This window comes from Protopterus annectens, chromosome 7.part0, assembly GCF_019279795.1.
Source record: "Protopterus annectens isolate FY-2018-M chromosome 7.part0, PAN1.0, whole genome shotgun sequence".
Taxonomy (NCBI): Eukaryota; Metazoa; Chordata; order Ceratodontiformes; family Protopteridae; genus Protopterus; species Protopterus annectens.
In genome coordinates, this window is record NC_056739.1 from 1,919,229,748 (window position 1) to 1,919,242,443 (window position 12,696).

A 12,696-nucleotide genomic window follows, 5' to 3' on the forward strand; every position below is an offset into this window, starting at 1 on the left:
GCCTCTTGTGGGTATGATGCCTAGCTGTTCCAGAGCATTTGCATTGATAAATTCCAAGAACCTCTGGGCCAGCATGTTTGTGGTCATGTACATTTCCCAGTCGATGGTAGGGTAATTGAAATCACCCATGAGTAAGGTGTTGGGCTGTATGGGTCCATGTTCAACTACTGAAAAAAAAAAACACAGACTGCTAAATACCAAACAGTAAACTTTGAATACAAACATTAGCAAACAACAACTTCTGTGGAAATAAATTCATTGAATGTCCATGGTTGACCAACAACCAGGAAGTAACGGAACACATAAGGTAAGTGAAGGGAAACCTTTTAGATTTGCCCTATTCCCTACTATAGTGCGATTTCAGAGTTAGTATATATAGTTGGGGGGTGTGGGGGACACAGCCCCCCTTGATTGGTTGTGTTTGTGATGTTGGCCAACTATGGCTGTTCGATGAAATTGTTTTCATAGAAGTTGTTCGGTAATGTTCGTATTTGTTGTTTATCGTTGGCTGTATTGTAAGTGACTTCAGTAAGTCCAGGTATGTGGTATAGTTTTCCTGTTTTATGGCTGGGGACCTATAACTAGCTATGATGTGGTAGGGGATTTTGCCTATAGTTAATTGTACATAGAATAGATCAAAAGAGTTGTCCTTGTTTTACCAGTCTCGAGGTGTATCCTTAATGAAGATGGATACACCTCCTCCTTTGGTTCTTCCATGCTCAGTTTGTGGTGTGAATGTATGGAAGTCATTGTAGCCCTGTATGGATGGTGTGGTTTCTACGCTTTTTGGCCCATGTCTTGGTGACTGCACAGACATCGGCATCTTCCAAAGTGAGGAGTGCTTCCAGGGAGTGCAGTTTCTTGTTTAGACTCCTAGCATTAAGCAGCAGTACCTCGAGTTATGTTTGGAGGTTGATTATTTTGATGCTGCCTAAAAAGGCACAATAGGGGTGGCTAATGCCTTTGCCAATATCTGAAGGCCTAGAGGAGAGCAGACCACCTCTGGCAAAGCAGCGTGGCCTGTCGACCATGTCTTCCCAGGCTGACAGATATTGGATCCTCTTGGACTGACACCAGAAGCTAAGCCAAAAGTTCATCAGTCATTTTTTGTTTGTATTGTGGCATTATTGTTGGAGAAGGTAGAATGCTGCTTAAGGCTAGGCTTATACCTGCCTGTGACACACAATCTGAAAGCTCAGTCATTTCTCTCTTCATATAGTCCAGTGAGGTACATCTCAAGTCATTCACCCCCACGTGAACTATGACAGTCATACCAGTGCTTATGGTTGAGTGACTTGGTGGATCCTGGCACCTGCCATGCAGCTAACCATACCCGCTTCTTATCCAGCCCGGTGAAGGGAACATCTGTGTGCCTCACAATGGACTCATGTATGACCAATACATTAGGTTTTGTGGAGTTAACAGAGACACTAATGTTTGTGTTTTTGCATTGTTGTGTGTAAGTGGTTTCCTTTTGGGAGGCCTTTGGTCTTTTGGTAAGTTATTAGGGAGTGCCTCCACATGTTTGGGTTTGTGTGTGATATCCTTATTTAGTGTGGGAAGTGTATGCATGGTTGACAGAACGTTTGGCATTCAGTTTGTACTTATGTCAGAGTCTTGCCTGCAATTTCATGGTGTAACTAACTCTCATATAAATTATGTATTTATTTCAGGAGTAAGTGGTTGTCAATATATATGAGATAACTGTTAGACATCAGGATGCCCGTGTCCATCAGGTTGGCCAGAGAGATGATGGGAAACTGCCTGTCCATGACATCAGACTCTTACTGTATGCTTTATTAGGGAAGGGAATGGATTAATTTGACAAAACTGTGCCAGTAGTGCCAAGACTGCAAGCGGGATCTATACTTTCTGTAGGCTAAGATTAAACAATAAGTCAGTGCTGTTTAGTGTGCAGCTGAGTTGCTCCTAGAGCAGCAGAATAAACTTGGAAGGATTTTACTGACAGCTGGTGAGGGAAAAACTGAGTTTCTAGGCTTTTGTGTCTGTACAGGGTACTGCTAACCTCCACTGAATGAAGAGCAGCACTGTGGAAATGCGCTGCTTAAATACGAGCAGAGAGAAACAAATTTTAAGCTAACTACCAATCAGGAAAGCAAACAGAAAGCCCTTCACCAGTAATCCCCAACTCAGACAAGGTAGATCAGCACACTTCTACCGCAAGGGTATTAAAAAACACCTTCTTAATGTATAATAGGTGGTTTGGAGCCCAAGTGCAACAAGACCACACAAACTACCTTCAACTGTCAGACAAAGTGTAATACAATGCAGTTAAGTACTTAAAGCAGCAGTAGACCGTATATATATATATATATATATATATATATTTTTTGCATAAATCACAGCAAATAGCTTAATAAAGTGCAAAGTGCAGTCACAGTATATGAGAGAAGTGCAAAAAAAGTATTTTTTGTCTTTTCAGTGTGGATTGCTCTAAGTGAAAGCAGATCCTCAGCTGTTAGCAGCAAAGTCGCCAAACAACGAGCACCACTGAGTATCTATGCCAAAGCCCACGCAAACATGAGGCTTAAATATGAGTAAAGAGAATCAAGTCACTGCTTGACAGAGGCACAGCAAAATGATAGGCATAGTTTTTATTCAAACTAAAGGGGTGGCGAAAGCCACATAACTATGGGCTAGGCTTATAAATGCCCTTGGGCAGATAGCCTAGTATGAACCTATGAACCTATAAGTCTTACCAATCAGGAAAGCGTGCAATAAGCCTTCCACCAGCAATCCCCAACTCGGATAAGTTAGATCAGACCACTTCTGCCACAAGGGTCCAGAAAAACATCTTACTGCTGTAGAATAGCTGGTTTGGAGCCCGTGTGTAATAAGACCACACAGCTACCTACAGCTAACAGATACAACATAATATATTGCAATTAACTGCTTATAGCAGGAGCAGATAGTAGCTTTTTTTTTAAAACTGCTGAAGTGCAAAAAAACATACTTGGAGCCCTTTTGTGCATTTCCCAGCTCTGATAGACCAGGTAAACACCTCTTGCCACTAGATGAATAATCCCAGTCCTCCTAATTTAAAAGCACAGTAAAGGACTGTCTGGAGTGAAATGCTACCGCAAACTGAAATATACGGATATATCAGTGTACTTTTATTGAATAATCACACTTTTATAATCTGTTTAAAGTATTTCAGTTTGTATAAATGAGCCAAGAGCCACACAACTGTACAGAATTTGTAAAGGCACTAAAAACAAGATAAGCCAAGGCCTCCAGCCAGTAAAACTGCATGCAGAAATCACAAGCGTTTCCCCAGCCTAAACAGACCAGGCTACCTCCCAGTGCCCTAGATGGAAAGTCCACTGACCTCTTGATGTAGAAACAAGTGCTTGCTACAGTGTAAAAATTCACTACTTTATCTAACAGCGTGCTAGATAATAAATTCAGATCAACTAAATCAGTAGAACAGACAATGAGACACACTGCACTTTTTCAGTATAAGCACAAGGAAAGGCAAACAAGTCAGTATATCAACAGCAGTGTAGAACAGGAGGAGCTTATTTAGCACAATATACAGTAAGGGTGGGCAGCTTAAAATCATCAGGTTTAAAAAGCAGATCAGCAAAGGGAAAGGTGGGTGGTGAAAAACGAGCAGGGAATCACCAGCCATGCTTTAGTTTATGCAGTCTTGAAATCTTTTCAGCAAAAGACAAAGAGCCAGAAATTTACTGTGTATTTAAGTATCACTCGAGACAATTAACTAATGAAAAAAACGGGAAATGTGCAGCCTAGATAATTTGTGTCTATCTCTCATTTAGAACAAAAACACCAGGCCAAGCAGATTTTAAAATAGAATACTAAATGGAGTGGGTGAAACAGTAAGCAGCTCCATCAGTCACAGACAAATATAGTTTTACTTTCCTCACCCAGCAGGGAATCACCAGCAGTGCTGTAGTTTATGCAGGCTTGAAATCTTTTCAGCAAAAGACTCCCTTAAGACCAACCCAAAAAAGTGAGGTGGCTTTTGCCACTCATTCTTCAAAAGTAGCCCCTGTGGCACCTAGGACAATAGTCAGACACTAGTCACTACACACCGTCACTATCAGTGTAGTTTTTGCCCTTATTTTTGTGTCCTTATCCTGTTTTATTCTTTTTAGTAAGCAGTCAGGATCTGATGGGCACAGTGGGCTGCTTTAAGAGACTACCTAGGAATTTTGATTTTGTTAAATGAATTGCTCAATTTAGCACAGGATTAAGTGAGCCATATCCAGCTATGCAGTGTGTCAATTTTTATAGCAGCCTGCATTTATTATTCTCTGCTGATGTGGTTTAGTGAAGCTACTCATGTAGCAGAGCATTGATATCTCATTTCTAAACATTCTGACCTTCGTAAATAAGGGCATTATCTGCTTTATAAAAACAGGTAGCTACATCATGTCTGGCTTGGGCCAGATGATATCCCTTTATTTAGTCACCACAATGAGTTTTTAACAGATAAAATATAGAGAAACAATTATGAGATGCACCCAAGGAATGGAATCCCAGAAGTTGAACAAATATAATCTTACAAATTTATGCATATATATAACCTATTCACAAAATATACTATTCAGCTAAAATATGGGATGGAAATGACGTGTTTGAGTTCCACCAACAAGTTTTTCATTTTCAAGCTACCTGTAGTTGCACAGTGTACTTAATCTGTATATGTCCATTGTAAAGATTTCTCTAGCAGAATGATTCTTTACTCGTGTGAATTAGCCAATAGTAGACATCTGCCTTTCTGCTCTGACTTCCAGAGCTTTTTGGAAATTCAGTGAATGGAGCTGGTCTGGGAATTCCATAGCTTGGAATGTTGTATTGATGCACAACTAAGAGTCAGAGCAGATGTCATTGTTTTCTGTTCCTTTTTGCCTCATAAAACATTTAGTCAGTCATTCATTCATTTATCTGTCTGTTGACCCTTGCTAGATGACTCCCGCACAACTCTCTGTTCCCCTTACCTTATTTCCCAGGAGAGATGCTTCCCTCCTTTAAAATAAATTACTTCCAACCTAGCAACGGATTATTGATCTCCATACCTGTTAGATTTGCTACATTGTCGGTTGAGTTCTGAGCCAGCCATGGAAGTCTAATAGGTCCTTTAAATACCCTTTTATTCCTGTGTTAATGTTGCTGTTTCTACTTTATTTAGATCGTTGATGGTATTATTTAAAGCTTGTGAACTACATTTATGTACTATTGCCTTTTCTTTTAATAGCTTTATATAAAACATAGTCTTCAGCTTTCAAAATAAATTGATTTCTTCTCCATGTTTTGTCATCGACATTGATATGGTCTCCAGGTCAGGATATAGGGCTGTAGGTTGTACCTTGCTAATGTCTTTGGAAGTACTTGCACATCACATTTATTAATTTTTACTGTTTTGATGAACTTGTGTTCCTGCTGAAAAAACAGGAGAAGTAATTACAAAATGTTTTCTTCCTCCAAAACACGCCCGCTGACTCACACACCATACTTGATAAGAGTGTTTTGTTCTTTGATTCCTTGTGCTTTGTTTTGCATTTTGTAGTTTTGCATTTCAGTCTGAGAAACCACTGATTTTGTTCAGCTTTGTGCACATCCTTCTTATTCTGTGGGTATCAGATAGTGTTCTCTCTTACAGGATTTATCATCAGTGAACAGAGTTGCCCAGTGTCACTGTAAAAGTATTAGGCTTCCCACTTGTCCCATTATGCCATGACAGCCATTTACTACCTACCCGAGTGTCCCACTTTGTCATTTACTTACCTATCATGGTACTCTACCAATCGTCACATTTCCCTGCTTAATAACATTCAATGTTTTGGCATTGAGTACACACGAGGTTTTCCTGTGTGACATTTTTATTTATTTTGTCCAATACTGGGTAATTGTGCAGTCACCTTAATGTTACAGGCATAAGGGTTTGTTTAAAGCTTATATCTGCCAAGCCACTGATTTATGCTGTACTGGTGAGCCCATAAAAAGGGTGAAATATGTCATGTGTGTAGCTAGTTGGATTTGGTTTTATTGGCTTGAATTTCTTAATAAAGACTTGTAAAAACAAAGGCATTTAGAAGCCATGTAGTTAAAACACTTGTATGCTTTCAAGAAGTAATTATCCACAAAATGAACAGTACCAGAATTACCCATTTCTAAAGACTTAAACCTTGCCTGTGATATAAATAGGACCTGCTGGAGAGATAGGTATGTATCCCAGAGACTACCCCGTCTATGGAACAGGCTCCCCATCCATATGAAGTAGGGTTCCTCCCTAATGCATTTCAAGTGCAACTTGGACAATTGGATAAGAAACCAGAAATTCATCCCTGGTTTGGCACCTATGTCTCTATGCAAATAGGTAACCTGTAAATGGTTCATCTCCCAGGTCCATGCTTACACTTATCAAGGGTAACAGAACTTGTCAGAGATTTGGGATGCATGGCTTGGCTTAAAAAGGCCCTTGTGGTCATTAGCCTAGTAAACACCTATGAACCTGTATTTCCCATGAGCCTCTTCAAAAGGAGGTTTATGGTATTGCACAGTGAAGTCTTGCACTTGCCAGTCATTCTTGATTTTTTTTTTTCTTATGATGTTTTCCCGTGTAATATATTTTAAATGAGGTATTAGTCTCAAGGACACTAATTTACAGTTTTTCAAAAAAAAAAAATAAAATAAAAAATGTCTTCAGATAAAAGCCAGGAATTCTATCAATACTTTTAAAGCATAATTTGTGGTAATTGCCATGACTTCATTTTGCTTTTCTTTTGCATTTATATTTGCTGAAAGGCAACACAAATTCTAGGCACAGAGCCCCTCAACTCTTCAGAATTTCACAGAATATCCAGATTATTGCCTCATATGTCTGGTCTGTTCTTCATAAAATTTGTGTTTTTTTTCTGGCAAACCATTGAGGTTTATGCATAGTAAATGAGACATTTGAGCCTGATAAGACACTGTCCGGTTCGATTCTCAGCTAGAGCTTCTTCTGCGTGGAGACATGCGTGAATGGGCGTACCTTCGTTGAAGGTTGTGCATCAGGCCTGGCAAGCCGGTACGTAAAAATCAACTGCCAATCATTAGCGGACCTGAGTTCCACTGTGGCGACCCCTAACCGGGAAAAGCCGAAAGACACAAACAAACAAATTTCCTATTCTTCAGAAAATACATGCTAATGCAAAACCTGTTATTCTAGCAGCTTTCGAAGTTTAGAAGAGCAGTATTTAAAAATCTGTCCCTGATTTTTTACCTGTTATCCTTCCATTATTTTTGGCTTTGTCCGGAATTCTTATGCAAAAGTCGAGAGGTATGGAGAAGATTACAGTCAGTGATGTCAGACATTAAAGTTTCACAAGTCTATTGTTCAGAATGTTCATGTTTATACAAAACCTGATCTATGCGGTAATGTTTAAAATTTGTCCCTCGTTTTGAGCCGTAATTCCTCTGTTATTTTTGCCTTTGTCCAAAGTTCTTGACAAAAGAAGTTGATCAGTATGCCTCAAAAACACTTATATAAGCATTTCCATTATAACCGCAAGTTCAGGTGGCCAGAAAACGATTTGTCACTCAGTTCATCTTTTTCTGGTTGCCCGAGTTTGCAGTTGTTTTGGAAATGTCAGTATGAATGTTTCCATGTAATTGCTACTCTGATAGAAGTTTCAGGGCATATTTGAAAGCTGCTGAAAGTGTGTGTGTGTGGGGGGTGGCTCTTTCCACTACCCCCACCGTATGGTTCCGGTGCCAATGGTTGTTTGTAATGCTTTTTGTAGACTCAGAAGAATAAGAAGCTATAATCATGAGTTCAAACTTTTATCATTATATGTACTAGTTTGCATGGGGGAAGTTTTGATTTTTACTGCTTTTTCAAGAAATTAAATGGCAAAGTGTAATGCAGTAAAACATTTTCCATACAGCCTGCGTTAGTACCTGAAAATGTTCCCAGAAAGTAGGAGGTATTCATGCAGAATGTGAGGCCATGATCTAATTTGAGGATTTTGGCATCTCCAATAGCTTGAGTCAGACTTGTTATATGTTTTGTAAAGGTGTTCTGATATAAGAAAATATGTATATGTAAAGCACCAAGAGTAATGTATCCAGGTGAGAGGTGATGAGTCTGGCTGATCAGTCATGTAGGCTATTTCGAGTTGTTTATTTGCAGGTGTAGTTTTGCACTCTACTTCTAAAAAATTTCACTGTAAAGTGAAAGTAAAGCATCTGAAAATGATTACATGAAATGATGACTAGGGTTATTTACTTGTTAGAAAAAAAATTCCTCTACTTCCTTTCAATATTGTTTGAAATTATATTTTGTTTGTAGTCCAGTAGCATTTGAAGAATTTAAAACTCGGGCTCAAAATCCTGCTGTCTGTTTTACACAGACATTTACAAATCTTGCTTTCCAAGGCATCATGGAAGATGTATGTAATCTCCTGAGAAAAGGAATGTTAGAGTTACTGGTTCAAGAATAAGCATGTGACCTGGGTATTTAGTAAGTCACTCAGATCAGCAAGCCACATTTCCATATACCGAACCAGTGTTACAGCACTTCAGGATACCACAAGTAGGATTTAAATCCTGAATTGGCAAGCAGTCTATCGTGTTAAGTTACTGTGGTCAGCATGCAAGAAGCTTCTGATCTTAAACAAAATAGTAGGCAGGCAAAACAAGAGAACCTAAGTCCCCAAGCAGATGTATAGGAGACCCAGTGGAAAGGATCCTGGGAAAACACAGAAATAGGTATACAAAGGCATTTTCAAAGTCCTTGGCAAGTCATCAAGGGAGATGAGTATATTTCTCGGTAGGAATGTTATGACACTTTTGGTAAAACAGAAATATGTACAAAGGCCTATTGAAATCTCTCTCTATGAGGTGATATGGTAGATGAATGCATTTCCCTTGAGGATAAATAGGAATGTTTCAGAACTCTTGTGTCTAGTAATGTAGTCTGAGAAACAACCCAGAGTCGCCCCTCAGGTTCAGTTGTTTTGGATTTATTTTACTTCATCAACATAGCTCTTACCAAAGCTTAAGTCGACACATTCAACAGTTACTCTGATCTTATTAACCCCATAGATAAGGCCAAATAAGAATGGGAATACAAAAGCTAAAGTCACTATGCAGGTACATGGAAACCAGAAAGACCCTGATACAACACAGGAAAAGTTGGTACAGAGATATTTTTTACCTTCCCTTTTATGGTCACGGGAAATGAAATGTTTTTCAGCATCAGGCTGAAGACCACTGCATAATACAGGTTTGTAATAATGCTATGATTAGTTACAGAACTGCTCTATTTCAGTCTTGGGAAGGCATAAGATGAAGCCATTTTATAACCTTTCTGTTTGGCAGATAATACTGTACCTCATCCTGTATGTTCTGACTAAAAGTACATGGGAGCTTCCACTTAACTTCATCCTGTTAACACATGAAAACTGACATCAAACAGCTAGATTGAGATTGGAAGAATAACAAGTTTTCCACCAGTCATCACTCAAAAGAATTTAACTCCCAAGTGGCTCCATTTACAGAGTTGCAGTCTTTTAATTTATTATTTAAGAAGGCAGAGAATCGCAGGTTCTGTTGAAGAGGATGAAAGGAATAGTTGTTTTTCTAAGAAAAGATAACTCTCCAGTGACATAGAAAGGGAATCCGAGAGCGAGTTCAGCTGGTAAATATTCTGCAATCTCTTCCCCAGTCCTTGTTCAGAAACACTACATTCTGTTGATAAGGGGAAAAGTAAACAGTAAACACTTTTTTAAAAATGTACTGTGAAATAATTACAGTGTGTAACTGAGCTAAAGGAAACCGGCAGCTGAGAGCGTATAATTACACTGATAAGTGCAAAAATAAGCAAAGCTGTTGGTTTTGTTTTGTTTCCATGGTGATGATCGTGCCACCCCTCCCACTAACACACACAGAAACTCACTGCTTTTTTAAAGAATTAGCAGATTGGATACCCTTTATGCGTTTCTCTTTCAGTATTTTCTTGCTGTTTGTAAGCTGATTTCATTTAATTTAGTAATAGTTGTAACATCCTCTGCATTCCTGTTCCCCTCCATTTACAAACTGGTTTCGTTCAGTAAGCAGAATTGCAGAACCTTTAGATCCATTGCTTTGAGTTGTATTGTAACTTGAGAATTCCAATCTGTCTTTTGTCCACAAGTATGTGTTCAATTGCTTCACTCAGTTTTACACACACACACACACACACACACACAGCAGAGGGGGAATTACCTTGTTTTTAGCTTATTTTTATCTTAGTGGGACAAACAGAATGATTTTGTATTTGTAGCTAGTTTTAATCAACGGTCAGAAAATGTCTTAAGCATATCAAACTTGCCAACAGTTTTATATTCATACTCTTATGCAATTGGTCTTAAAATTTGAACTGATCGCTGGCATTCATTGCTCTTTGTGTTTTTAAATTAAATGAAATACCAGCCTTTCATGAATATGTACTTTGAGTATAGAGTGACAACTGCATATCCCATTTTTTCTTGTAAGGGTATCAAGTTGTTAATGATGGGGTGTTTGATAGAGGTTCACTGTTTTCTTATCTTCTTCCCCAGGAGTGTGCTGGAGAGCCCCTTTTCATGTTGTACTGTGCAATAAAACAGCAAATGGAGAAAGGGCCTATTGATGCCATTACAGGAGAAGCACGGTATTCCCTGAGTGAAGACAAATTGATACGCCAGCAAATTGACTACAAAACTGTGGTAAGCAACCCTGCACAACTTTTGCTGAAATATGTTTTTTTTTTTTTTTTTTTTGGGGGGGGGGGGGGTGCATGAAAGTAAAGCCTACAAGATGCAGCTTGTTTCAAGAGCAGCCCAAGGATACTAGAAGTTAAAGGATTTGCTGGTGCTTGCACTGCATCTAATGGTAGCATATGTGTATGTTCTTGACTGTTACTGTCTTTACTAGCTTTCTATGTGCTATGCAGGAATGAATCCCAGGCTGTGTTCCAGATGACCTGTGCTTGGTTAGTAAATCAGGTGCTACAGGAGCTGGCTAGAGGGGGATTATGAGGCAAGGACTTTGTCTGTCCCGGGTAAGGGTTGAGACGTGTCACAGAATGCAAACTCATTTTACAGACCCTGCTGGGGAGACCAGAGATGGATGGATGGATGTCCCTGCTTGCATTGGGGGCATTATTGATTAGTGTCACTCAAGGAAGTAGAGGATGAGCCCTTACATCACCCAGTTCCATACCCAACCATTGAGACCTTGTGGGTACCCACATGGAATAGTAGGCTTAAGAACACTTCCTCACATGGTTGCACAGTTGTTATTAGTGCCTTGGCAGACCTCTTGCCTCACAAAGGCAAATTAATTTTCTGCAGATTTGGCGTACAGAAAAGAACTTACTAAAGTAATTATTACTTATGCTGCAGACTTTACTATGGTTGCACATTTTTGTAATTACCCCTTCAACTTTTTTGCTGTCCCTGATTTGACTGTATGACGTCTTTCTAATGCTTAATCTAGCCTTCTTTTTCTAATCCCCCCCCCCCCAGCTTCCAATTTTCCAGACTCTTTCACTGCCCATTTCTTGACTAGTTATAGCTCTTGTTGCACAATTGCATAGCTAGTAGTATTTGCTTCTGTGTTATCATTTCTTACAGGTACGCAAACCCTGTTGTTGATTTACTACTACTTAGTTTAGTACAGTAGAAACTTGGCAAGTCTCTTGTTTAGTTAAATTTAGTAGTCTGTAATGTAAAAAGTGGATACCATGTTTCCATATAGATAGTTGATTTTTATGTACTGCTTTTTTTGTACAATGTATTGGGCACTTCCGTGGTTACAGTACTTGGGACTGAAAGCAATCTGGGATAATGTCATCTCTGGTCTATTTTAGAGAATGTCTTTCATGGGTGTGGAGATAATGCAGACTGGTCTTGCACTTAGAAATCACAAAGGAAGACGCGCCTTAGGCAACCTAGGCAAGGAGACATTGCAGAGTCTATGGCTAGACCAAGTGCCTTTTTGAGCCGTTTGATGGGTTGCCTTAGTCTTCACGATGACATTTTCACATCTGAAAATGCAGTTGTAACAAACTGTGAGATGTTTGTGACTGCAGCATCACTGTGTGCTGTCAAACCTTTTGATTTTAGACTTTTATTTCAAAGACCTGAAATGGCTGGTGACCCATACCTGCCACCTGCTAAGCCTTTCTTTCCTGCAGCCAAATCCATTGCAGATACTTGCAAGTGATACTTTGCTTATGGTTTATGAAGCTCTTCTGTGCTACCACACAGTGTATGGTCCCTTTGGAGATGGAGCTTCACATCAAGTCACATGGAGTTCCATCAGTATCTTAGTCTTGAAGGCCTCAGAGATGAAGCTTCTTCCAGGGTTATTCCTCATTCAATTAGTTATTCAGTCCTTTTGGTGCAAAAACAAGCAAGGAGGCACAGTGTTTTAACAATTGTGCAGAAAAACAATGCATGTTCATAAGTGGGCCATAGGCAGTCACATCACTATTTCTGTATTTTATGTTGTGGGGAGGAAGAGGCTGGTGAAGAAGTGGGATTGTCAAAGAGATGAAGAAATTAGACAAGAGTATAAGGAGAAGAGGAGCATGGCAAAGAAAGAGGTGGTGAAGGCTAAGGATAAGGCATATGGAGAGTTGTATGAAAGGTTGGACACTAAAGAAGGGGAAAAGGACCTGTACCGATTGGCTAGACAGAG

General features: G+C 39.4%; 1 protein-coding gene across 1 annotated transcript in view; it reads left to right on the top strand.

The window, feature by feature from the left end:
* LOC122807260 (plexin-A1-like) overlaps nucleotides 1–12,696 on the top strand; it is a 2,134,283-nt gene that overhangs the window by 2,021,714 nt on the left and 99,873 nt on the right. The window contains exon 24 of the mRNA XM_044078363.1: nucleotides 10,572–10,718. Within this exon, the coding sequence (XP_043934298.1) occupies nucleotides 10,572–10,718 (147 nt within the window). The remainder of the gene's footprint in view (nucleotides 1–10,571; nucleotides 10,719–12,696) is intronic.